The 27,904-nt window shown below is 40.2% G+C and overlaps 1 protein-coding gene across 4 annotated transcripts; it reads left to right on the forward strand.

Moving 5' to 3' along the window:
- The first annotated feature begins 1,698 nt into the window (after positions 1 to 1,698).
- LOC115619096 (cytoplasmic dynein 1 light intermediate chain 2-like) lies at positions 1,699 to 27,645 on the forward strand. Of its 4 annotated transcripts, none has more exons than XM_030511123.1 (13): positions 1,699 to 1,818; positions 2,630 to 2,703; positions 3,249 to 3,365; positions 8,289 to 8,519; positions 13,124 to 13,287; positions 13,608 to 13,701; positions 14,243 to 14,378; positions 14,710 to 14,821; positions 15,929 to 15,988; positions 16,690 to 16,731; positions 17,165 to 17,282; positions 17,820 to 17,936; positions 26,733 to 27,645. In XM_030511123.1, the coding sequence occupies exons 1-13, from the start codon at positions 1,721 to 1,723 to the stop codon at positions 26,837 to 26,839; spliced, it is 1,470 nt and encodes a 489-aa protein (XP_030366983.1). In that variant the 5' UTR covers positions 1,699 to 1,720; the 3' UTR covers positions 26,840 to 27,645. The 4 variants fall into 4 exon arrangements, with proteins under 4 accessions (XP_030366983.1, XP_030366984.1, XP_030366985.1 ...); XM_030511124.1 differs by lacking the exon at positions 26,733 to 27,645 and adding an exon at positions 18,391 to 18,889; XM_030511125.1 differs by lacking the exon at positions 26,733 to 27,645 and adding an exon at positions 18,471 to 18,889.
- The last annotated feature ends 259 nt before the right edge of the window (positions 27,646 to 27,904 follow it).

The following is a 27,904-nucleotide window of genomic DNA, read 5'->3' on the forward strand; positions in this document are numbered from 1 at the left end:
ATCAGGTCCCATGGACTTGTGCACATTCAGGTTCCTTAGATGGTCTCGAACCTGATCCTCTCCTACAGTGGGCCTAAGGTCTTCATTCTCACAGTCCCTGCATCTGCCTTCCCAGAATTAGGCAGCGTAGTCAGAGCACTTGCCAGTGAAGACTGAGGCAAAGAAGTCATTAAGAACCTCAGCCTTCTCCAAATCCACAGTAGCCAGTTCTCCTTATAGCTTCCGGAGAGGGCCCGCGTTGTCCCTAGTCTGTCTTTTGTTTGCTACATAGCTATAGAAGCCTTTCCTGTTAACTTTCACATCCCTTGCCAGACTCAGTTCTAACTGGGCCTTAGCTTTCTTGACCTGGTCCCAAGATTCCCAGACAATGTCCCTGTATTCTTCCCAGGTCGCCTGTCCTCGCTTCCATCTTTTATAAGCTTCTTTTTTCCCTCTAAGTTTTCTCAGCAGCTCCTTAGCCATCCATGGAGGCCTCCTGGCCCTCCTGCCACATTTCCTTCTAGTAGGGACTCAACACTCCTGAGCATGTAGGAGGCAATCCTTGAATATCAACCAGCAGTCTTGGGCCCCCCTGCTCTCTAGGGCTTTATCCCATGGAACCTTACTAAGCAGGTTCCTGAAGAGGCCAAAGTCTGCTCTCTTGAGCAAACTCTTGCCCTATCACTTGTTACATGGGAGAAGAGACCGACCCCCTCCTCATTACGACCTCCTTTCAGGTAGCTGTAGAGAGCAATAAGGTCCCCCCTGAGCCTTCTCTTCTCCAGACTAAACAGCCCCAGTTCCCTCAGCCATTCCTCATAAGTCTTGTGCTCCAGATCCTTCACCAGCTTCGTTGCCCTTCTCTGGACCTGCTCCAGCACCTCACTGTCTTTCTTGTAGTGAGGGGCCCAGAAGTGAACACAGGATTCAAGGCATGGCCTCACTAGTGCCAAGTACAGGGGGATGATCACTTCCCTGGCCCTGCTGGCTATGCTATTTCTGATACAGGCCAGGATGCCATTGGCCTTCTTGGCTGTCTGAGCACAAGCTGGCTCACGTTCAGCCAGCCGTCAGTCAGCACCCCCAGGTCCTTTTCCACCAAGCAGCTTTCCAGCCACTCTTCCCCAAGCCTGTAGCATTGCATGGGGTTGCTGTGGCCCAAATGCAGGACCCAGCACCTTTCCTGGTGTTTCAGCTACTCTCGTCATGCAAGTTGCTGAAAACAGCATCATTAAAAAATTATTGTGTAATCCAGAAGGGAAGAGTCATAGTCTAAAGTGAGCAGAAACTTAGTGTGTGTATTTGTGCAAGTCAATCTTTTTCTCTCTTTTTGATTGCCTGTGCAATCTCGATACTTATTTTCTTGCATGAAATGCTTTGAAATCCACACATAATGTGCATCATGAAAATATAATTGCATAAGAATAATTAATCTCATTTTTAGGCGGCTTGAGCGACCCAGCACAGCAGGCTGCAGGGAGCGGCGACGTTCGCTCCTCCCCGGCGCCTGGGGGCGCTGCCGGCGGTGGCCCCCTCCCCCTCCTTCCCCGCCGCGGTAGGCACCGCCCAGCGCGCTACCGGGGCTGCCTGCGCTCCGCCTGATCAGAAACCAGCGCGGCCGCCAGGGGCGAGAAGCGACGACGGGTCCGCGTGGGGCGCCTCCGCTGAAGGGCGGGACAAGGGAGGAGCTGGGTCCTCGCGGGCCCGGGTGATGTCACTCTTTGTGGCTGTATTTGGCAAGATGGCGCTGGTGCTGGTGGAGAAGAAGTTGTTGGGGCTGGATGGGTTTGGCGGTGCTGAGCTCCCCAGCGAGGAGGAGGAGGAGGGGCAGAACCTCTGGTGAATGCCCGGGGGGGGGGAGGCATCTGGGGCCGTGGCCACCCCGGCGGTGGAGCTGAGCGGCTGCTCTCGGGAGTTCGGTGCCTGTCACGGCGGGGTCTCCCTGTGCTGCCGGGCTGCCTCAGCCCTCGCCCCGCCCGACTGGGTAGGGAGACGGTGGGCGCCGGTTGCGGGCCGCGCTCGGGCCCTGCTGACAGGAGCGGCGCGGCAGCTGCCTACGGCGGAGGCCGGCCCAGGCGCCAGGACTGATGAGGAATGCTACCCTTCCCGGCTCTGGAGGGAACCCCACACCCGCGGGAATAAGGCAGCATAGCTGCTAGAGTGGGGAGGGCAGGCGTGCGGAGTGCCTGAGGTGTGGCTCTGCGGGAGATCTGCGGGATAGGCTCCACAAGACTTGCTCTCTCATGTTCCTGTCACTTGTCTCTGAGTAACGCTTTTGAAAACACTAATAATAGCAGAAAAAGCTGTGTGTAAAATACAGTAATGAATTGTGGAAGGAGTTAGTTATCAGTTGAAAAGTAATGTTTTGCAGTAATGTGGCCTTTTACAACGGGAGAAAAACGTTACTGCATGCATTTTAGAAACTATAAAAGCTTTTCTTCAAAAGGTGGCATACTTTTGGTCTTTTAAAATGAACTTAAATCTCTAACTGTAATATCACTTCCAGTTTGTAAAATAGCCTGAATGTAACTGGATTGGTCTGTGTGGATCTGCTAAGCTCATTGGTGCTGTCAAATGGGCAGTTGTGTGGGTTGTGTTTGTGTGCGCATGTGTGCGTGTCAGCCTAACAACAGTGATGCTGTTTTTCTAGGTCCTCAATACTGAGCGAAGTTTCTACCCGGTCAAGATCTAAGTTGCCATCAGGCAAGAATATTCTTGTTTTTGGTAAGTAACACACAAGAGCAGTTTGGTGGTTGGGGTTGGTTTTTTGTAGAAACAAAGGTGTTTAAAGCAGTGATGTGAACAAACTGACATGTCAGTTTGTTAAAATTAGGTTATGCAATATGATCTATGCTATTATTGTCTTCAGACTGATAGATCTACTTTCTTTTTGGTTTGCGCTGTGACATTTATAATGTTCAGTTTTGGTTTTGTTTTTTCATTTGTTTAAATATATGTAATAATGGCTTTGAACTGTCAGAGGGTAGATTTAGATTAGATATTAGGAAGAAGCTCTTACCTGTGAGGATGGTGAGGCACTGGTACAGGTTGCCCAGAGAAGCTGTAGCTGCCCCATCCCTGGCAGTGTTCAAGGCCAGACCATTCTATAATAGAGAATAATTGTGTTGTGGTATAAGCCATTGGATTCAGCTGGAGTACTTGAAAGAAAATAACAAGTATGGTCTGAAAATGTACAAGGATACTTCTGGTTACTTAATAATTTGAAAAAATCTTTCCCCCCCCCCCCCCCCCCCCAAACTTACTGGAAGGCGATGATGGCTCAGGTAAAACCACACTTATGACCAAAATACAGGGAGCAGAGCATGGCAAGAAAGGAAGAGGGCTGGAATACTTGTATCTAAATATTCATGATGAAGACAGAGATGGTAAGTTCTTTTTATATGCAATCTCTTTACTGTAATTAAGTAACTGATATGCTTTTTTAATAACTGTGCTTTCATCAGTGTACTTTGGGTTATACCCAAGTAGCTGGTTCCAGCATTGCTCTGTATCTTTTAGAAGCTGTATCAGTTTCTTAAAAGTGAAATGCATTTTGCCTTCAGTGTACATTCTCCTCTTGCCCTTCTTACAGCTTGACCTGTCTATGAGGGAAAAGTACACTTGAGCAGCTCTCGGGATCCATTTACTTTTAGGGTAGATACGTTTGCCGATGTTGACTTACTAGCGGATATATTGTCATTTGGTATGGCTACTTGATAACTATACCAAGTAAGTGATACATCCATGAGAATTTAATTTTCATTATGGATTTCTGGGCATGGAGTTTTGTTTCCTTGTGGGGGCTGTGAGCAGAATTTTGGTTAACTATAACTGAAATGTTTTGTTAGAGTCAAATGAGTGAAGAACAGTACTTAAAGTCAAAATTAGTATTTCCTTTTCTCAAACTGAAGCTTGTCTCTTTGCCCCTTGTTTTTGTGTTTGTTGCTGTTGATGATTGCTCTTCTCTACTATATGGGAGAGGGATGACAAGAAGAGACTGTTTAAAAGCAGGTCTGATGATCAGAATACCTTTATTGTTAGGAGGGTTAGGGACAGGAAGAGATGGGGAGCGAGTTCCTTGCTCGTAAATCTGCCTCTGCTTGTCTCATTTTGGGCAAATGGCTGGGACCAATTTTGTGCTAGCTTCTGTCTTCAGAAATGGGGAATGACAGTCTTCCTTGTTCATGACTTCTGAGCTTTCAGTTCAGAAAAGGGAAGCAATGATGGCAGTTCATCCATGTTCCTGAAAACACATCAACTAGGAAGATCCTATAATGGTATTCTGGAAATGGAAATGTACTGAAGGCTTGCAGGAGTGATTAAGTACCATATGTGACTGGTTGTTATGGAGATTGGTCCTGTGCTCACATGGTAGTAAACTGCCTTTGGATACTAAGTTAGGCGCAATGAAAGGATGAGTACATTGCCTGTGTCTTCAGTGGCCACCTAATCTTGCAGTTCCTAAAAATCTCTTGTGCTGTAACTTTAAGTGCTGAGCCATTCTTGGCTTCTTGAAGTTCTTGGCATAAGTGCTTTCGTGCACAAGCTTCTTTAGTACTGCAAAATACTTCAGGGGAAAAAAAACCACTATGATTAGAAGTGTTAAGGCAGCCTGTGACATCAGGCTTCTTGAAACATCAAAGGAGATGGTATTATAAACAGAAAAATGTTTGGTGTGCTATTTTTCCTGGTGCTATCAAACCTCAAGTATGTTCCTTCTTTGGAAACATTTTGGGGCTATTCCTGAGTATCTGGAGGTGATGAGTATTTGAGGTGATTAGGAGAAGCCTGTCATAAGAACTCAGGCAGCACTAGCAGGGGAAAAAATAAATAATTAAAAGACCTTTTTGACTACCAGACTCAGCTGGAGAATTCAGGTCTTCATGCATCCCTTTAATGAATGTGTTAGCACTTAATACATGCCTTTTTCCTTTCTGTCTCAGTGTCATCAGCAAGCAAAGTGGGTCAAGACCTCCCAGCAGGCAAAGATAGCACTATTCCTTCTCTGGGACAGGTTAGGATTTGTTTCTTAAAGAACTCTTTGTTCAGATACATATTTGGAAACAAAACCTGTAGAACTGACCCACAATTCTTGGAAGCCATAAAGAAATTCAGGATAGGCATTCAGGAGCTTACTATCACATGTTCATTTTTGAGGGTATCTGCTTCTCATTATACTCCAACCTGTTCAAGACCAGCAAACCACAAGGATTTCCAGGGGTGTCAAATCTACACTGGTAACTGAAACTCTGTAGTGGGGTGAGATCTTTCCAGCTTCTTTCCCAGGTGCTAGAAGATTTCTTTGTTCTCTTTGCCTTTTTCTTGTTCATTTCAGAAGGGTTTATTCTGTCCAGGAGAAATGTTTTGGTCATAGTGCTGAGTCATTATCTACCTCCCACCTCCCTTTGGAAATATTGAGGAAAATCTTCTGTATTGTTTCTTATCCTCCCCCTGCTTCCTCCTTAAAGGATAATTGAGTCTGGCTCCTCCTACATTTTAAGTAGAATTACTCTAGATTGCTAGGTGTGTATCTTGGTTTACAGTTACTTTTGTCTTTTCCCCTAAAGATTAGGTCAGTGGTTACATTTTGTTTTGGTTTTGTTTGTGGTGGTGGGTGATTGTGGTTGGTTGTTACTGGTGGTTGTGGTTGGTTGTTTCTTTTGTTTGTTTTGGTTTTAGGAAACTTAAATGCATGGAAAGCACCTCTTTTATGAAGGACCCCTGTGGCTAATACAGGTGCACACTAACGTTTTAGCTTTCTCTGTTATCTGCTTGTTTCTTGACAGTGGCTGATACCTAGCTTGGATGGCAAGATACACATCACCACTGTTTTGGTAATTAGCTGGTTCAGTTCTGTTAGATGTTTGTTCAGTGTAATGTGCAGTAGTTCCTTGGGTCTCAGGATAACTTAGAATAAGTCCACTACTGAATCTCTACCTGAAAAATCTCCTTCTTAGGATACTATCCTAAGTTCTGCCTAGGGTGAGACATTTATTCAAGACGAGGCTTGGGGATGCCTGAGAAGCAGTTTTGAGAGAGAGATGATTCTCCTAGATCAGTAGCCCCAGGCACGATATCATTGGAGCATGTGGCTGCTTCTGCTTACATGACACCATGGTTCATCTGGAGGAAAACGCAGCACTACCTGTAAAGTTAACTGGGAATGTTAAACGACTGTGCAGCTCAGGCCCAAGAGTCCTCTGTTAGTGGATTTTCTCAGGGAGTGTGGCCAGTTTTAATTTTTTGTCTTTGTGATGAGCAGATGTTTTGTGCATATGTTGGTAAGTCTGCTTTCGAGAGCTGAGAATCTTAATTTGTAGGAGGTAGAAGAGAGGCTCTGCATAATTTTCTTAAAGGATATGTGTTTCTAGAGTAGCTTTTAGAGTCTCATGCAGAGTAGTTAAAGTGAGGATGTACAGCAGGACAGCGAGACAAACATTGACTGGTTTTGCAGCAGTACTGTGTGGGTTAGCTGGCAATTCTAACCACCACAGAGATCTTTGGGTTGAACTGCCTCAGATTACAGATGCAGTACAGCTGTCCTGACTGTGCCAAATGTGCCAGTGAAGTAGAGCCATTCTGTTGTGTTCTTATTTGTCACAAAATCAAGTAGTCTTGTTTTTTTGCCTCAGGTTTGGACTGGCCTCAGTCATGTCATATGCATATTCCAGTTGAACTGGTTGTTCCAGATTGAGCTAAGTGCTGCTGGTACACTGGTTTCTAATGGGAAAATTGTCTTTTTGTCAACATCTTTAAAGTAGTTTTCTTGGAAATTATTTTTCCCTGTTTTGCTTCTCTGCACAGCTTGGACAAGGGTTGTCTAATTACCACTGATACCTTTTTGAATAAACACAGGAGTTATAGTTGCAGTTCACAGAATCGACCATCTGCAGTAAAATTCATCAAAGCTGGAAGTCTTTCATGGCTAAAGGGATAACGAAATATTGACAGGGTTTAGAAATGTAGTTTTAGCAGCTACTGAAATAGTTTTTAATAAGTAGCACCTGCTTTTCCAAGAGGATCTGGTAACTGTTGGCTCTGTTCTGGTGTCTCCAGTCATAGCCACTGTGAAAGGTTCAGTTACTGTTTACATCATATGACTAACTAGGAGCTTGATGTGGTCCTGACAAAGTTGAATTTTGACATCAAGTCCTTGCCAAATTGTGAACAACTAGTACTGTATTTTTAAGATTTGGAGCACAGAGCAGAGAAATATAGTGAGGCAGAGTAATGATGAAGCTCAGTAGCTGGTTTGAAAATCTGTGCTCTGCAGTGATTGGTTTGCTGAATTCACATATTAGAATTCATGTATCTTGTATTTAATACCTATGGAGACCCACTGTTCCCTCTGGACAGCTGTAGTAGAATAGGGAATACTTTGGAAGAAGTACTAGGAAAAGTCTAGAGGATAGAAACAAATGGAGTTGTTCCTTTTAAGGAGGAAGTTCTGAGAATAATGTAATTTATTTTATTCATTTGGACAGAATTGGTTGTTCAGAGGATCTGATACATCATTCCTACTTGATGCTCCATTTTCAGTTTCTTCTATTCTTGCCAAAGTTCAGGTTTGGGGTAAAATTTCTCATGCCAGCTGTCTGTTCCAGCTGATTTTTCCCACCCCCTGCCTTGCATTTCAGCAAAAAAATGTCCAGTTGCTACCAAAACACTGGGAGGGGGGAGAAACACACAAACTAAAATTCCAAATGGTTTGTCCAGTACTCATTCTGTAAGGAGCCTGCAAGTAGAGGCCAATGTGAACTAAGAGCAGGTAGCATAACTTTAAGGTTTGGTCAGTGTTAGAAACCTAAGCTGCTTATTGATTGTGTCTTGTTTGCAGCTTATTTCTGTTGTGAGATGCCTTTAGTATGTTAAACCAGCTTTTGTGTCTGAGGGACATCTAAGGCTTCCCTGCTGGACTCAGCTATAACCACACCTTTGGAATTTGGAGTTACATATGGCACACGTATTCTGGTTTTGCCTGTAATATACATCTTACAAATTCAGGAATGCTGTGCAGTGTCTAAAAGCTGTCGTGCCAGCTGTCCTTAGTGAAAGCCAAAGAACAGATTCCCCCCCCCCCCCCCCGAACAAAAAGATTCTGAACCAAGAAAAAAAATCCTGTTAAATGAAAGCATCTACCGAGTAATGTAGGCATTTACACATGCACCTGTCTTAATAAACAGGCAAGATCTGCTGGTAGCTGGGCTTTGGCCTTCTATTTAACATTAATGTACTTCTCTGTTCACTTGCAGACTAGCAAAGCAAAAAGTTGGCATCTGTTGAATTACAACCATACCTTTCTTTTTCAGATCATACTCGCTGTAATGTTTGGATTCTAGATGGAGACTTATATCATAAAGGGCTATTGAAGTTTGCAGTTTCTGCAGAATCCCTGCAAGACACCATTGTAGTCTTTGTTGCAGATATGTCTAGACCTTGGACTGTTATGGAGTCTTTACAGAAATGGGCCAGTGTCCTGCAAGAACATATTGATAAGATGAAAATTCCTCCAGAAGAGATGAGAGACATGGAACAGAAGTGTAAGTCTTTGTGCATCCATACATTCTGGTCTTTTTTTTTTTTTTTTTTTTTTTTACTAGCTCTTGCAACTTTCTTTTGTAATGATAAATTTCTTCAGATTAGTGTTTTGAGAATGGGTTGGATAAGAATTACTTTGAAGTTGTGATTATAACTCTAATTCAGATAGATTCTATTAGGCTTTAAAACAACTCTTCCAGTTTCATTGTGCTAACAAAACATCAGGTGAATTAGTGGTCTAAATCCCCTGCAGTAATGAGATTTTGATAATTTGATTTTTATAAAGGACAATAAAAAAAAAAACAACCAAAAAACCCCCCCAAAAAAACCACACACACACAAAAAAAACCCAAAACAAAACAAAAAAACCAAACAACCAACCTCCATACAGAATCATGCTTTTAAAAATAGTGACAAATTTCAGTAGCGAAGTGAGCTGTCTGCTTTCTTGTATCTAAGCCAGGTCCCATTCCCATACCGTGTGTGTTTTCCAGTAGGTGTCTCTGCCTTTGTTTTTCACAAGGCTCAGACTGTGATCCTGGTACATCTAATTGTCTCTCACTACAGCCTCTCCTACCCTGTGACTTTAGGAATATTGTATAAATTAACTTTCTTTCCTGGCATATCTGTGGCAGGAAAGAATCTGGCACTGGCAAGCAGGTGTCACTGCAGTATTTTTATTGCCTGCAGCTTCTTTTCTTTCCTAAAATAGTTTTGAATATTTCTTGAGCGTTTTTTTGTTTGTTTTCATATTGAATTACTTCAAAATAAAGTCCTTCAGCAGAAAAGACCTTAGCCACGTGGATTCCTCTTCAGCTGAAGTATAGATTCAGACTGATCCTTGCTGGTTGCTGTTTTTGTTCAGGGCTGGTGGCTGGCTGTACTGGAGTGTTTCAACCTTGCAAATACTGTCTAGTAGCTTTCTTAGATTCACTTTAGGGAGCAGTGTAATCTGTTTGGTCTGTGAGCATTCAGATGTATTTGTGTAGCTGATATTCTTTCTGAATGTTAAATTATTTTCCTGAAAGGCTTGCTATGTCCCCTATAGCATGCTAGCTAGAGTTTAATCTTAATGACTGACAATTTTAAGAGGAAAAAGCATTCTTTTTTTTTTTTTTTTTTGTGTGTGTGTGAGAGAGATTTTGGGGGAATGGGAGATGGAAAGGCAGTTCTAGTCTCACAGTACAGCAGCTAACCTGATTTGCACTTTTCTGAGACACACCAAATTTTATGGCAATCCAAATAAATGCAGAGTGTTTTCAGCCTTCACTAAGAGTGTACTGTGTTAAGGAGCCAGTTACAGCTATGGCAAAGCTTTACCACCGTATTTGGGCAACTTAGAAGACATTCCAATAGTGTTGTCTTAGAGATTTCTAAATTAGTGTTGTAGAAATTCCTAGTTTCTCTTGTGCTTCGATAAGAGTTGAGAGAAAAGGAAAATTGGAGAGCTAATTCACACACTTGCAGGACTCTGCTGCCATCTCATGGCTCAGCGGTGAACTTCGGTCCAATATCAGCATCCAGGTGAAACATGGGCCTTAATGTCTTCACTCCCAAACTTCCATCTCGCTCCTTTTCTCAGTCACTGGGTAGGACACTTGTGTCATCTTGGATATTTGTCTTCTGACTTCTTGCAGACTGTCCCTAAGGCCAGATCTGTGCTCAAAACTTTGGCCACCATAGCTTGTAATTCTAACAGCAAGCTGTGCTAAAAGAAATTCCTATTGTAACTGTGGTTTTATTAGTGTAACTGCTTAGACAATATAAAGTACACAGGCCTGAAGAATGACTTGTGACTACAGTTCATCAGTAAAGCAACACCAGCAAAGTTTTCCTTGCTAAAATCCTGCTTCGTACACTGTCTGAGGTAAGCTGCCACTTAGAAAATGAAGATTCACTGCATTGCAATAGCCTGGATATGAAAAACCTGGGATAATAAAGCGCATATGCAAAGCAGGCAGTCAGAACAGAGAAACAGGCTTGTAGAGTGGAGAGATGTGCTAAATTCACTCCAGTAAAGCCCCACTGCAGCATAACATCACATGAGTGCATGTTTCTTAACTTCAGCTTGCAGAACCGTGTTCCCTTTATACTTATTTCTAGATACAAGCTATGTCATGTGGACCAAGCTGAATGCCTATGGTGCTTTCCAGTACCTACTAGTTCTTGTTGACCCTGGAGAAACATTTTTTGTCCCACTAGCATATGTTTAAAGTGCTGCTAGGTTGTACTTTCTCCATTACTAAGATGTTATTAACAGTTTCCAGAAATCCTTTTGTTAGCTCACCATTCTCAATGGAATTGAACTTTGGACTACTTGTCTTTGCTTTCAAGGTTTTCGTGGCCTTTCTCCACCCAGCCTTTTGTCTTGTGTTTGCTATTTGAGATACTGACTCTTGGCTTTACTGGGTGGATGATGCTAGGCTCCATCTGGTATATGAGCATGAGGAATATGAACTTTTGTGCTTAAAGAGCTTCCAGAATGGGAGGCAGGACACACATATGGAAGCAACAGGCATCTCAAAAGAAATTGAATTATTCGGAGTATACCAAGAGCATTGTTTGTCTGCACTCACTCCTATCACTGAGCCCCTCTGGAAATTCCTTGCTAAAAGCTTGGCTAGCGTGGGTTCAGATAAATAATGTCGGTTTAAATGTTCTAATTTAATTCAGGCTCAATTATGATAAATCATTGTTTAAATAACAGGCATTTGAATAACTATTTCAGGGAAGATCTAAATTTTGCCTTCCCCTTTATGACAGCAAAGCAGAAGACTGTCAAGAATCAAGAAATGCAGAAAGGAAGTATACTGGTAAAATGGCTGTTATATTAATGTCCTCTGGAAGCTAAATACTTGAAACAGCAGCAATATATATATTTTTTTTAATTATTTTTTTTTTGTCAATTCTTAAGCTAAAAGAAACTTACTTTGCCCAGGCATCTGTTGTCTGGGAATTATTTTCACAAGACTAAAACTTATGATCAGTAAAGATAGTTCACAAAAAATAAAGCTGAAAGCTGCATGAATATGAAATGTAATAGAGTATAAATATGGAATGATTGTCTCGGAAAAAGAGTTCAGCATTTTTCTTGTTCTGCTCTTTGGGCCTTTGTGATCTGTCTAGTTCAGTAAGTTGTAGCGTTTGTCTGCCATTTCCATACTGCAGTTATACTGCACTCCAAGACTGAGGATTTTATTGTTACTAAAACAATAGTAACCTAAAAAAAAAACCTAACAGTAATTGTGGATTGCTTTCTTGGTGGTACTTGGAGTCAATTGCTCCTGTGACATGAATGATTATTGTTATAGTTGGTTTTCAGGAGCTTGTGTAAATAAGCAGAAACATGAGAACAAAACAGTTAATTGGAAACTTGCATTCATTTGCTTTGTTAAGTGCAAAATTCTGAATAAAAGGTTTTTTACCTAGATAAGCCACAAGTCTGGTAGATAAATCAGCACACTGTAGTGGAGGTGTGATTTTTATGGCACATCATCACTTGGTGATAATTTTTCAAATTTGCTTTCTGTGAGATAGTTCCTTCCCTGTCACATGGATGGGTGTACTGAACAACACTGTCTTTGTGACCATGCTGGGGACTGGGAGCATTTTTGGAGAGTTTTCCTTACTGTACATAAAGTCAGCCTGCTTCCACTGTTTGTAAAATAAAGACGCCTTCATGGGAGTAAATCATGGAGCTTTGCTTGCCTCTTTCCTGAGAGCTCCTCATGGCTGAGCAAGGAGGAGGCTTCATGTGAGGGAAAGCCCTGGGCCTTCAGGAAGTGCTGTGCTGGGAGCAGACACATCCAGTAGGCAGATTGATCTGGTCCGTGGCTTTCTCTCTTAAAAAAGACATAAAGGCTGTAAGTTGCAGCCCAGTTTTGATAAAGCATGTGTGGGGTCACAGTGCACTTCCAAAATGGTGTTAATACCATTTCTTAGGCACTTTAATATCTGATAATATTCAATAGGGAACATTCATTGTTGCCATAAAATTAAAGCATTGAAAATGTAGAAAGCATCTAGTTTCCTCTGGACTCCACTGTAGTCTTTCAGAATATAACTGAGTCTCTTCAGATAATATTTAGAAGTGCTTGAGTCTGTGTTTATGCAGTGTAATTTTGATATGCCTAGCATTGGACTCCTGCAGCAGAAATGTAGAGTAATAGAAACTTAAGTTGAGTTATAGTTTATAAGAAAGAGTGGATGTTTCAGCTTGGTGTTCTCTGGGTCCATTTACATTTTCACCATGCTTTCTTCCCAAACTAGGTACAAATTGCACTGAGTATAAGCTATGTTGCTAAACTACATTTATGTTTTCTGTTTTCAGCCCCCCAATAATGAAATGCATTGAGTTGAGGAATGTGCATTTGTGCATACTATAGCTCTTGCAGCTATAAATGCACTTAATTTAGCTTGCTGTAAGTTTCGCTGGAGGAGAGTTATGTTTGAAGGGGCCGCAAGGCTTGAGCTTGTGTTCTGTTCTCATGGAGTGCCTCATTATGAAAGGAAAAAAAGAAGTTGAGATTTCTAGTTAGCTATGGATTAATTATGGTTTAAAAAGAACTAGTTCCTTTGTGCCTTAAGAAGATCTCTCTCTTAATAGTTATAAAGGAGTTTCAAGAGTATGTAGAACCTGAAGAAGGCTACCAAGGATCACCGCAGAGAAGAGGCCCTTCTGGCCAAGAAGATGAACATGTTTCTTTGCCACTTGGAGAAAATGTGCTGACTCACAACCTTGGTATTCCTGTGCTGGTAGTTTGTACAAAAGTGAGTTTCTAGTTCTGTTTGCTACTATGGAAAAGTTTAATTACATTTCTTCTAGAAGGTGTGCTTTATACCGATATGCAAAATGAATTCTGGATTAATAGTAAAGGGATTTATTTTAAAAGTCAATTTTTAATTTTGCAAAAGGGTAATAACCTTACCAATTATATGTTAATTACTTTCTCTTTTGAGTTATTGGTGGCATTTTAAAACCAAAGGCTCACAGTAAATGTGTGTGTAATAATCAGGAAGATGTTTTAGGATGTGCTGGAATTAAATGACTGGGTTTTCTGGTTTTGTTTTTCTCTCTTCCTTTCTGCCAGTGCGATGCAGTGAGTGTACTAGAGAAGGAGCATGATTACAGAGAAGAACACTTCGACTTCATTCAGTCACACATTCGTAAATTCTGCTTACAGTGTATCCTTTCCTGCACTGAAGAGATTTGCTGTAATCTGGAAGCAAGAAAATATGTTTTAGTGTTGAATTGCACATAAAGTTAATCTGAGAAGTTGCACTTCAAGATTGCTTGGTGTTTAGTTATTTACTATGTAGCATTTGTTGTTTTGAAGTTGTTGATAGATGTTTTTAAATTGTGCATGGATTTGGCACTTTTGTTCCTTTACAATGGATTTGTCCTGCATTGTATGAGGGTTTTTTTTCTTGGTTTTCCCCTCAGAACTTGCAATTTCCATGTAAATCTGAGATCTCAACTGTCTCCTAAGTTTTTGACTTTTTCAAATTTAAGTGGCTGGGAGGGCATGTAACTTTGTGTATGTCAAAGAAAAGTATCCTGTTATACCCCCTTCCTCTCCCTGAATACTAAATGGCTTTAGCTATTGCCTTGAACTGCTTCTCAAAATTAGGTCTAGTCTTAATATCTCCATTAGCTACTGTTCTGAAATTCTTACTATAATTTAAAAACTATATCTTAAATAATTTTCCTTAAATAAATAATCAGATGGGGCTGCCTTGATTTATACATCAGTTAAGGAGGAAAAGAACATTGATCTGTTGTACAAGTACATTGTACATAAAACATATGGTTTTCAGTTTACCACACCTGCCTTAGTGGTAGAAAAGGATGCAGTTTTTATGTAAGTCAATTGTATGAGCAGCATGGTTTCAGATTGTTTGCTGTTAAGCACTATACTTCATATAACACATGTTAAAATAACTTGAATGGTTTGTGTCATTCAAAAGCTTAGTATGTGAGTCTGAAATTCCGAGTTAAAAAAAAAAAAACAACTTAGTGCATGTTACTTAGAATATACCATTCCAGCTTTTTAGTATCTTTGGAATTTAGCTGAGAACTAGGACTGACCTGTAATAAAATTGCCTTATTGAGGTAGAGGGCAGTAAATAAATGGTCTCTGTAAAAGTGTTTTTTTGTGACTGAAAAGGCAAAGCTTTCCTTCCTTTTTATAGACCTGCTGGTTGGGACAATGAAAATAAAATTGCCATTTTACATGAAAATTTTATGACAGTGAAACCAGAAGATGCATATGAGGACTTCATTGTAAAACCTCTCATAAGAAAGGTAAAAAGGGGTAAACTTTTCCCTCTGCCCTGACAAGTAAGTAAAGTTTGCTTGAATGGCTGCTAATACCTATTAATGTTGAAGAACTCAGAATTAAATATAGAGAGGTTTTGTATCCAAATGTGTGAAACATGAGGCTTTCGTTTTCCAGTTGTTTAAAATACTGCAAGCAAACACAGAAATCATTCACTTCAGTGAATGAAAGGCAGTCCAAAAATAACCATTTCACATGAACCTCTGAATGCATGGGGCAAAATCACCTTTTGAAAATGGAGAATACCTTTGTAGGACTTCAACAATTTACATATATACACACATGGCATTGAGGTTACCATGTAAAGGCAAATCTTGTAAAACAAGACAGTCTGTCACTATTGCATTAATGTACTATTAATGACAGATTTCTTCGTGTAAGGCAAGAGCAGTAAATGATCTATATAAATTCTGTTTACTGCTAACTGTGAGTGTAGGCACACAGGAGTAGGATATGTGTAAAATGGATAATATGAAAAATTGTAAATAAAATTGTTTTCTGGTTTCTATCAGAAAGCTTCTTTTACGACTTCCGTACACACCTGTTGTTTCTAGATCAAGACCCGGTATTTGGAAAAGGGAAGAACCGTTTGAAGCTTTCATGGAAGGGAAAGGTTTAATCCTATTTGTAACTCATGGCACCTATAGGAAATAATCATTGCCTAATAGCAGTGTTAGGGCTGATAAGAGCTAGCGTAATGCTTTTGGGGCTGAGGGATTGAGTGTGGGGTTTTACAGAGTAAGTTCATCTCAGGTCTTTGAAGAGATGCTGATGAGTTTAATACTTAAAAAGATGAATGTGGCTACTTACCAAGTACTCATCTTTCTAGGAGAATACCCACAGGCTGGCATCAATGTTAGTCTACTCCATTTACTTACAATTTTTTTTTTTTTTAATGACAACTTCTTTAACGTTACTACTTTTAAATGTGGAAAGAAGTTTGGTTTTGTTGTGGGTTTTTTTAATGGTATTAAAGATTTGCCTCTTTTTCTTCCCTTTTGATCACCAAACCATAAAAACAGTTAGAGTAGTTTCAGTTTTTACCTCTAATAACAAGATATGTTGTTCCACAGTTAGTCCACGATAAAGAGCTGGCAGCAGAAGATGAACAAGTATTTCTTATGAAGCAGCAGGTAAGAATGGATGAATGAAAATAAGTCCTTACTGAATAAGATTTCACTTTAAGCTCTTCATTGTTGTTGCTTTCAGTTTTTCATTCCTCATTTAAATCACTAGATAGCCACTTTTCAGCTTTGCAAATTCAGATGTAATTATGAAATAAGACTATTTTAAGAAATACAAGTAGAAAATATGTATCTTGGCAAGTTGAAAGGAAAATATGCTGAGAACAGAAATAATTTACATTTCAAAGGAGAAGAGCAAGAAGATAATTTGAAATTTTGCAAAACAGCTATATTGATCTGTAAAATATAAATACTTTTAAAACATCTTAGTGTTGTGGTTTTCTTACAGACAGATGCTTGAAAGACTTTAAGGTGTCAAATTTAGCTATGCCGTATCTTGCCATTTTCTTTACTGCTCTGTTGTTTAAAAAACTATTAACGCTTTCCTGTATGGTCGATTATAAATGTTGTAGGGGTTACAGACTTGGGTGTCTGTGGTTCTGGTTTATAGTTCTGGAACGGCTGTGTAAGACAAAGGACTGAAGCTTATTTACTCATTTTAACTCTGTCCTCTAGTGGTAAAGTCTGGAAGTATATAAATATCAAAGAGGAAGCCTGTAAATATCCAGAAAAATATCAAATAAATATCACTGTATCTTATTCCTTTATATTTTCTTAAATATATTTATTTTTAATATGTTGTTTTGCAGTCATTCCTTGCCAAACAGCCAGCAACGCCTACAAGACCATCAGTAAGTAGATCTAAGAGTAGGAGGCATTTTGTTTCTTTCTAGGGAAGAGGGGAATGATTCTAACCTGTAGGGAGGTTCATTTTGTAAATGTGTGAAATATATAATCTCCCTCAAACTGCAGGAAATAAAAACAAAAAAGGTGGCAATATCTTAAAATATTGCTTATAAATTATTTCATTCTAATTCACTGTGGAAGCATAGAAATATCTGATGATTACTGAACTGAAAACTTCCTACAGTGATCCATCCTTTCTTCTAGTGGAGGAGCATGCCCAAAATAACTGGTGTTGGTTTTTGTTTGTTTTCCCCAGTGTGCGTACACTACAGTGCTAATATAAAGGTTTAAAAAGTAATTTGTGTGTAGTGTTACATTTGCTTTATATAATTACTCCATTTAAGTTCTTTGATTTGTGTGATTTTGACTTGTTTTAAGGAATCTCCTGCAAGAGGCCCTGCAGGATCCCCAAGAACTCAAGGCAGAGCTGGTTCCGTTAATGTACCCAGTGCTTCACCAATAACATCAGTTAAGAAACCAGATCCAAATATTAAAAGTATGAATAATCATTTTACTGTTTTTATCATGTGTTGGTTTGGCTTTGTTTTGGTTTGGTTTTTTTAATCCTCTTGTAAAAATATTTTGGTTTAGTTTAATAACAGGAATTTATGACATAGCTTCAGGTTTGATTTATTCCCCCCCCCCCCCTTTTTTTGTCATTCATATGACTTGAAATAGAGCAGTTGGAGTTCAGAATACATTATTTCCTTAAGTTGCCTAAACATACTTACTTAATACTTTGTTTCTTAGCTACTACATTTAGAAAAAAACAAAAGCATACAAATAGATTAAAGTTTTGTGACAACCCCCCATTCCAGAAGAGCAGTAATATGCTTTCAGTCATCTATGACTTTGCCAAAGAATGCAAAGGACTAGTGTCTTTAAATTGAGCAAGGAGAGACACTCATATTTGAGGTTTATTTCCTTGACTGGTAAGAGTTATGTATGTATGTAAAAAGTAAGTTATATCATTTACCAGCAATACCTATTCCGTGATTATTTTTATATATATATATATTTGTTTTTTATTCAGATAATGCTGCAAGTGAAGGTGTCTTGGCTAGTTTCTTTAACAGTCTCTTGAGCAAAAAGACTGGCTCTCCTGGGAGTCCTGGTGCTGGCGGAGTGCAAAGTATAGCCAAGAAATCAGGTATTGGACTTGTTATTGCAGGTTGTTTTGCATATTTTCAATAATTTTAGGTCCACATTGATCTAACTGCATATATCTTTTAAACTGGTCAGTCAAGTGACAGACCTTGACAAATGACAATGCCCAAATGTGCAGTCTTTAAAAAAAGAACTAAACTACTGCAACTTCACAACTCCAGGGCTTCTGTTAAGCCTGTTTATAACTTGATTCTTCGAAGAAGTTATACTGCTGGGGTATAACTAACATTTGAGTCTTGATCATATTCAGAAAGTGCCCATTTCCTTTTTTTACTTTAGAATTCCTTCCTTTCTTTACACTTAATTGTTGCTTGAAGGAAATGCAGTTTATTGGGTTTGGACTGCAGTTTCCAGTCAAACTATTGAACTCTCTCCAGAGTTCGAGTTTAAATTTATTACTTCTTATCACAGCTTGAGGTTATTCTCTCATTAATTAGTATTTTATTGTGATCCAACACAACTGGATTTGTTCTGTGTATGTTCTGTGACTGCATTGTATGAGGTATTTGCTGGTAAGTAATTGCACTGGTCTAGGTGAAAGTAAAAGAAGCCCGTCAGAATACTTGGTACCTTTACAGAACTCAGTGTTATAAAATGTGGTGTTGTTGCACCTGATATTAGAAATTTACTACTTGGATTATTTAACTGCTTCTTTTTGATATTGGCATTCCCATCACACTTAATGTTCAGGAGCTTTCTTTCCAGAATTATTTCACTACTAAATTATTGATAGATGGTCTGCTTCTGATCCCAGACTTACAAAATCATGTAAAATGTAATGGTGATGTCAAACCCATGGTGTCTGATGCTTAGAGGAGAGTGTAAGGCCCCAGGCATTCTAAACTGGAAATGATAAGTATTTGATGCCAGCCACAGTGATGGTTATTGCTGGTAAGAGAACCAGTTGTTGGAGTGTGGGTGTTTAAACTGAAACTATTCCTGGAGAGGGGAAGTAAGGAATTTATTTTATTTTTTTTTTTTTTTTTTTTTTTTTTTTTAGGCAGGGGAGGTTTTATATGACATTCCATGCTCTGAAAGCTCAAAACTAGCTAGAATTTGTCTTATGGCAAGTCAGTATTTTGTTGTTGGGGGTGTGTTTTTTCGTGTATCTTGATGATTTCTGTAATTTATCTTTATAAAAATTATTTATTATAAAGATGATAATAGAAGAATTATTTGTGTTGTTTACATAATATTATTGTATCTATATTATAAAAATACTTAATCCAGAATGCCCTCTTCAGTTAAATACTGAAAGGTGTCCCATGCTTCATCAAGTGCAACCTTGTGCTATTACTGACCACAGTGTCAAATTAACTGTTTTAATAAAAAAAGGACTAGAAATAATTTTTTAAGGATTATTTCATGCATGTTCTTTATCTAAAGCAGAATCAGTTATGAGTTCTTGGCTAGCGGTTAAAACCAAACTGAAATAAAAGACGTGATGTCATCTCACCAGGAAGCCTATTCTAATACTTCATTTCTTAGTTATTTTTTTTCTCTTGTACAGTCAGTATTTCTTAATCCCAATACTATTTGTCTTGCTCAAGTGGAGACAGAGATGAATGTAGCTGTCTTTGCAGCAATCTCTTGCATATTTGAAAGCTATTACCCTTTTGCCCGTGACTTTTCTCTGGACTACAAAAATGTATTCCTGTTGGCCTTTCCTCATAGGATGTGTGTTTATGGCTCGTATAATTCTTACTGGTCTCCTTTGGACTGTATACTCACATGAGCTGTTTCTTTTGGTGCTCAGAAGTGAATGCAGTACATCAGACAAGGCTTTGTCTGCCCTAAGTAGGGGTTAATTAATCTGTTATGTATTGTGCTTCTGTTTAGATGTCTGAGTGTGATGCTAATTTTTATCTGTATGATATTAAACAGGATTTGTTATAACAATACAGCCAGTATTTGTGCCTCCCAGTAGGAGGTTTTCTAGTCTGTATCAAGTTACCTCAGTATTTCAAAAGATCATACATTTGCTTAATCATTGTTTTCCATTCTATTAATATGGCCCATTTTGATAATTCATATAAATAACTTTTTTACCTCCAAACCTGTCTTTCAAAATCCTTTGTATTCCCTTCATGCATGCTTGTCTACATATCTGACATCTTCAATAGATGGACAGGGTAGCATGCTGAATAAAAATATTGACTAGTACTATGGATAATTAATGGGTGATTTTATGAATTACATTCGTTTTTCTGAAATATCAAGACTGGGTTTTGTCTAGTTTATTCATATGAAGGTCATGTGAGATGTGATATTGACCACTTCTCCCTTCTCCACAGGACCTGTTATGCTATCATAGAAAGAAATTTGGTTGGCTTGACACAACTTGTTGGTAACAGATCCCTGTTGATTGTTATGCTGGTAGGCTGTCAGTAAGCACCTAAAACATAATTGCTATTTCTGGAAAAAATAGTAGAGTAAAAACTAACTGGTCTGTAATGGGCTTTACTCTTTGCTCTCTGTCTTCTAGAACATCATGTACCTTTCAGGAGTTTCTCAAAAATAACAAATGGCTGTGTGTACTTCCCCCCCCCTTGTGTCAGCATTAACTTCTAATTTAAATAGATTATTTATCTCCTGAAGCATCTAGACACAGCACTCATCCTTTCTTAAGTTTCTTGTTTTGTTAGACTAACTTAGACAAGTTCTCTTCTTGTCTCTTAGAGGTTGAGCTCTGTTTTCCCTACTAGTTTCTTCATCATTAGTTCTCATCATTGGCTTATCTTTTCTTGAACATGAATGACAGAATTGTGTGCAGCACTGCAGATATATCTCAATGTAGTGCCTGGTACAGCAGTTCTCTTTCTCTGCTGGAAACACTTCTACTGAGTGATCTCAAGATCATAGATGGCTTTTCTTGGCTGCATTAAGTTGGCAGCTCACACTCATTCCCTGACTTTCAGAACAGAAAAACTGTCTTTGACTTACAACTGAATATGCCTGTTTCTTGTCAGCTGATGTGCTCATGACTTATATTCAGCCAATATAAGATGAAACTTTCCTGAGAAGGTAAGGGCTTGTAACACTGGCGTTTGAAAAGCTCTTGTTCAGTTTATAAGGTAGCTGGTGCTGGTGCTTGCTCTTTTGTGGAAGAGTTAAGGACACTCCCAGTGAGTTGCCAGCACCTGTAATAAATGCTTGGAGCGATGTAGAGATATTTCAGCCACTCCAGCTAATGAGTCAGCTTTATTTGAAGCTTGGCTCAGATGCTTCTATACAAACACCTGTAGTATGGGGAACAAACAAGAGGAATTAGAGATGTGTACAAGGCTACGGGGATATGATATTGTCGGTATCACAGAAACATGGTGGGATGGCTCCTATGGCTGGAGTGTTGGAATGGAAGGTTACAGGCTCTTTAGGAAAGAAAAGCCTGGCAGACAGGGAGGGGGAGTTGGTATTTATGTCAGTGATAGGCTGGAGAGTATGGAACTCTGTCTGGGGAGAGGTGATCAGCCAACAGAGAGCTTGTGGGTCAGGGTCAAAGGGAGAACAGTGATGGGGGACATCACTATGGGGATCTGATACAGGCCGCCTGATCAGGAGGACTCTGGAAGAAGCGCTCTATAGGCAGATAGGAGCAGCCTCACGCTCATAGGCCCTTGTCCTCATGGGGGACTTCAACCATCCTGATATCTGTTGGAGGGACGGTACGGCCTGGCACAAGCAATCCAGGAGGTTCCTCAGTCATCTGGAAGACAAATTCCTCTTGCAAGTAATAGAGAAGCTGACAAGGAGAGGTGCCATGCTTGACCTCATGCTCACCAACAGGGAGGGACTGGGTGGGAATGTGATGCTCCAGGGAAGCCTTGGCTGTAGTGATCATGAGATGGTCAAGTTTGAGATCCTCAGGGTAGTGAGAAGAGCATGCAGCAAGCTCCCTGCCCTGGACTTCAAGAGAGCAGACTTTGGCCTCTTCAGGAACCTGCTTAGTAAGATTCCATGGGATAAAGTCCTTGAGGGCAGGGGGGCCCAAGACTGCTGGTCGATATTCAAGGATCACCTGCTACGTGCTCAAGTGTGTTGCGTCCCAACTAGAAGGAAATGTGGCAGGAGGGCCAGGAGACCTCCATGGATGGATAAGGAGCTGCTGAGAGAACTTGGGGGGGGGGGTAAAAGAAGCTTATAGAAGGTAGAAGTGAAGACAGGCGACCTGGGAAGAATACAGGGATATTGTCCAGGATGCTAGGGACCAGGTCAGGAAAGCTAAGGCCCAGACAGGAATAAATCTGGCAAGGGATGTGAAAGATAACAGGAAAGGCTTCTATAGCTATGTAGCAAACAAAAGACAGACTAGTGACAACGCGGGCCCTCTCCAGAAGCTATCGGGAGAACTGGCTACATTGGATTTGGAAAAGGCTGAGGTTCTTAATGACTTCTTTGCCTTTGTCTTCACTAGCAAGTGCTCTGACCACACCACCTAAGTCTTGGAAGGCAGATTCAGGCACTGTGAGAATGAAGACCTTAGGCCCACTGTAGGAGAGGATCAGGTTCGAGACCATCTTAAGAACCTGAATGTGCACAAGTCCATGGGACCTGATGAAATCCATCCACGGGTCCTGAAGGAGCTGGCAAATGAAGTTGCTAAGCCACTGTCCATCATATTTGAAAAATCCTGGCAGTCAGGTGAAGTTCCTGATGACTGGAAAAAGGGAAATATAACCCCCATTTTCAAGAAGGGGAAGGTGGAAGACCCAGGGAACTACAGACCAGTCAGCCTCACCTCTGTGCCTGGCAAAATCTTAGAGCAGATTCTCCTGGAAAGCATGCTAAGGCACATGAAAAACAACGAGGTGGTTGGTGACAGCCAACATGGCTTCACTAAGGGGAAATCTTGTCTGACCAATTTGGTGGCCTTCTATGATGGGGCTACGGAACTGATGGATAGAGGCAGAGCAGTTGACGTCATGTACCTGGACTTGTGCAAAGCGTTTGACACTGACCCACATGACATCCTTGTCTCTAAATTGGAGAGACATCAATTTGATGGATGAACCACTCGGTGGATAAAGAATTGTCTGGATGGCCGCACGCAAAGAGTTGCGGTCAATGGCTCAATGTCCAATCGGAGACCAGTAATGAGTGGTGTCCTTCAGGGATCGGTGTTGGGAACGATCTTGTTCAACATCTTTGTCGGCAACATGGACAGTGGGATTCAGTGTGCCTTCACCAAGTTGGCCAATGACACCAAGCTGTGTGGTTCGGTTGATACGCTGGAGGGAAGGGATGCCATCCAGAGAGACCTTGACACGCTTGAGAGGTGGGCCGATGCCAACCGTATGAAGTTTAACCAAGCCAGATGCCAGGTCCTACACCTGATTCAGGGCAATCCCAGGCATAGCTACAGGTTTGGCAGAGAAGCGATTGACAGCAGCCCTGCAGTGAAGGACTTGGGGATGTTGGTTGATGAGAAACTTCACATGAGCTGGCAGCGTGTGCTCACAGCCCAGAAAGCCAACTGTATCCTGGGCTGCATCAAAAGAAGCGTGACCAGCAGGTGGAAGGAGGTGATCCTGCCCCTCTACTCTGCTCTCGTGAGACCTCACTTGTAGTACTGTGTGCATTTCTGGTGTCCTCAAAATAAAAAGGACATGGAGCTGTTGGAGCAAGTCCAGAGGAGGGCCACGCGGATGATAAGAGGGCTGGAGCACCTCCCGTATGAAGACAGGCAGAGAGAGTTGGGGCTGTTCAGCCTGGAGAAGAGAAGGCTGCGTGGAGACCTCATAGCAGCGTTCCAGTGTCTGAAGGGGGTCTATGAGGATGCTGGAGAGCGACTTTTCATTAGGGGCTGTAGTGGTAGGACAAGGGGGAATGGGTTCAAACGTAAACAGGGGAAGTTCTTTACAGTGAGGGTGGTGAGGCGCTGGAATGGGTTGCCCAAGGAAGTTGTGAATGCTTCATCCCTGGCGGTTTTGAAGGCCAGGTTGGATGGAGTCTTTGGTGACATGGTTTAGTGTGTGGTGACCCTGCCTGTATTGGGGGGTGGTTGTAACTAGGTGATCTTAAGGTCCTTTCCAGCCCTAACTATTCTATGATTCTATGATATCTTGGAGAGAGTCTTATTTACAGCAGCATTGTCTCTGCAAGTATGGTGGTTTAAGCCCAGCCTGTAACTCGGAACCACGCAGCCACTCACTCACTCCCCCCCTTCTTCCCCCCCCCCCTGCTCCCGGAGCGATGGGGAGGAGAATCAAAAGAATCTAAATCCCATGGGTTGAGATAAGAACAGTCCAGTAACTAAGGTATAATTCAAAACAACTACTACTACCACCAATAATAATAAGGGAAATAACAAGGGGAGAGAATATAAAACTAAAAGGGGAAAGGAAAGAACAAAACACTAAACACAAGTGATGCACAATACAATTGCTCACCACCCGCCAACCGATACCCAGCCTGACCTGAGCAGCGATTTGGGCCTTCTGGGTAACTCCCCCCGGTTTATATACTGGGCATGACATGCTGTGGTATGGAATACCTCTTTGGTTAGTTTGGGTCAGGTGTCCTGTCTCTGCTTCCTCCCGGCTTCCTGTGCCCCTCCTCCCTGGCAGAGCATGAGACTGAAAAGTCCTTGGTCGAAGTAAACATTACTTAGCAACACCTAAAAACATTGGTGTGTTATCAGCATTGTTCTCAGGCTGAAGTTGAAAACACAGCACTGCACCATCTACTAAGAAGGAGAAAAATGACTGTTACAGCTGAACCCAGGACATCAAGTAAATATGCTAAAATGATCTTCGTAGGCATTTAAAATGTCTAAACTGTTTCAAGAGCCTTAAGTTTTCAGAAGGTTGACACTAAAAATATTTAGATGTAAAGAGACCATCTTTTTCTCCCATGGCTATGAATATCCTGGGGTTGAAACGTTGAGATTCTATCACAGGATGAGACAGACATGGTGGATCTCAACATCCTGGTTGGCCTAATTGATTGATTGGTTTCTGCTATGTTAATTCTTATTTGAGAGGACTCTCTCATCTGCTCGGATTTTGTCATGTCCATTTTTCATGCTGTGTAATTCGTCACCTGTCTTATTTGCTTTTATGTTTCTGGACTGTCTTTCTTCCATGTGTAGACCATGATATTTCACGGAACTTCACTTGGTGGTTTCTGTGGGACGTTGTTTTTCTTTTTTAAGTCTAGAAGTTCATGCAAAATCTTTTATGTTTACAAGAAAATTCTTGCAAATTCTAAGTTTTGCCTTCACCTATCTGTTCCTGTGCAATAGATAAAGAAGTAGAGTTCCCTGCTGTCACTCTGTTCTAGTTAGGAGAATGCATACGATTGTATAGAACACATCTAATTGATTAAGGCGATTACTGTCCTTGACAATGTTTTTGTAGGGAAATTGAAAGCAAGTATCAAATTTAATTCATAATAGAGGGTGCTCACCCATGATGGTGGTAAAGGGCAGTATCTATGTGTCTTTGAACAGCTTGGCAATGTTGGTTTTTTTTTGTCTGGTATGAGGTAGTCGCAGGAGACAGCTGCTTGGTATTATTTTGGAGACTGAAGGGTCAACTTCATCTAGCATAAAAAAAAGCCACAGTGTTTATTTAGATCTACTTTTTTTTGAGCAAGAATTTTGTGCGGTTTTTATTGTTTTAGGGTCTTTAACTCCAAGGTACCATTAGTCTACATGTGAAGTGTTTTTTATTGCAACTTATACTACAGTTAATGTACTAATCTTAATTTTGTTTAAATGCTCGTGCTTTGAATACATGCTATTAAGAGTGGCTTACGATGTACTTAAGTCTAAAACCTTGATAGTGATTAAAGGTAACCTTTTATCTTATTTAAAGTCTTTGTACCTTGGAAAAAAACACTTAAATCTCTAACAGTCAAATCTTGCCTTCTTAATGTTTTCAGCATGTACCCTGGAAAAAATCCATCTAATATTTCACATACATTTGAGCTGCAAAACAGACACTTGTTAAATTCTTTTAAGGAAGCTGTACATAGTTATATAGCTTTCTAATTTTAAATGCTTGTATGCTCTGAGCATTAGAATATCTTGTTCCAATTTTAGTGATTAATTTGTGGGTTTATAATTTTCAGAATGAGATAATTAAACTGATGGTTTAGTTAGAGAATTGTTAAGAAATTTTGAGTCCAATATAAAAATCTGATATGCATTTCCATAAAATACTTCAGTGTGTCTGTTTCCAATTGAAGAAGTCCTTTGAAATGACTGCTCTATTACATGAATATGCAATCATGTCCCCTTTTTAAGGGAAATGTTGTCTGCAGACAAGGAACAACAGAGTTCTTCCTGTTAGTTGTTTAATATTAAATGCAGCAAGTATAAGTGTGACCAAACAAATGTGATTTTTGCAGCAGGTGTCCTACATACCCTGGAAAACTTGTGGTTAAAATCTGGTTTTAAATAAAGTCCTTGCTAATCAGTATTATTAATAGAATGTAGTACGGTGTAGATTTTTTTTTTTTAATAGAAAATTCTAAATGTGGTAGTTGCTGTAACGTGGTAGTTGCTGTAAAATATATCACATATATTTTTGTGCTTTATACTGCTGTATAATTCAGTATTTCATCTCTTTAAAGTTAATCAAACCTTAGTATTTATCAGTCTTTACATTGCATTGTGTCAGGCCCTGCATTCTTGGGTAGGTGGCAAAATAATGAGAAATTAAATAATGTAGTGCCATATAAAGGTGATTTTATGAATACTTGTACTCATTGGTTAAAACATTTAATTGAAATAAGATTGCTTTAACCTTGCCCCTTTTTTTTAATTTTTTTTTAGGACAAAAACCAGGTTTGACAAATGTTCAAGAGGAATTGGATAGGATGACTCGCAGGCCAGACTCTATGGTAACAACAAACTCTCCTCCAACAGAGAACGAAGCTTGATAACGCATAAAAAATGCATATGTAAATGACCAAATAACTATGTATATTGATCTGATAAGACCAGGAATTTTCTGCTATGGCAGATGCTGTCAGTTTTCTTGGGGCAGGGGAAATGAGCTTACTACATCATTGCCTTGTCCCAGTAAAAAGTGCACATTCAGGAAGTTTGCATATAAAATCCCTCTATATAAGATAACCATTTAGAGTTTATATAGGGCAATTCTTTTGGTTTTGGAGGTAAGCAGGTGCAGTTGTCATTTCCTGTTGTGAAGAACACAGAGAAGCAAAATGGAGAATTCTCATTGAAATACTACTACTGACTGCATGCAAGGGAAGAAAGAGAAATTAAATCCTCTTTGGGAGTTTCTGGAATTGGCTACTTGTATGTTTACAAATGCGTCTTATTCTTGGAGTGGTGGTGGTGGTGTAACAGAGCATTAATTAGGTGAAAGAAGTATAGGTAGGGAATGGAGCCCTAAAAGGGGAAACAGATTTGGGACAGTGAGAAACTAGTATGTTGGATTGACTGGAGAGGAGCAATGTTGTTAGATCCTGTGTTTCACATAGGGTAAATAATCACTGTTTTATTAAAAAGACTACTTTACATTGGAGAATTCCAGGCCAAACACTAGGCATTGTGGCAATTTATTCTTGTTATAACTTTTATTCTAGTTTTTTAAAAACTCTTAAGAGACTGGATGCCCTCTTTCTGGTGTAGCTGACAAAGGGAGAAACTGCAACTTGTTTAGATCCAAGTGCCTGGCACAGTGTGTGATGTGTCTTTAGAAGGTGCTTGAACTTATTGTGCACTGTAATACAGTCACTGTTTGGTTTTATTTTAAAACAGTAGTTTGGCAATTTGTATTTAATTTTAAATCCTGTTTTCTGATAGCTTCTGCCTCTTTTATGCCAAGAGGCTAGCCTATGAAGAATGGTGGGTGACGTTATCATTTTCCCATAATGAAATGTGCTACGGAACACTCTCAGTATTTTTTTTCTTTCTTTCTTAACTAAATATTAGCTACCAAGCTAAAATTGATTCCTACCTTACACCTATGGAGGTTT

The sequence above is a fragment of the Strigops habroptila genome, chromosome W (genome assembly GCF_004027225.2).
Source record: "Strigops habroptila isolate Jane chromosome W, bStrHab1.2.pri, whole genome shotgun sequence".
NCBI lineage: Eukaryota > Metazoa > Chordata > Aves > Psittaciformes > Psittacidae > Strigops > Strigops habroptila.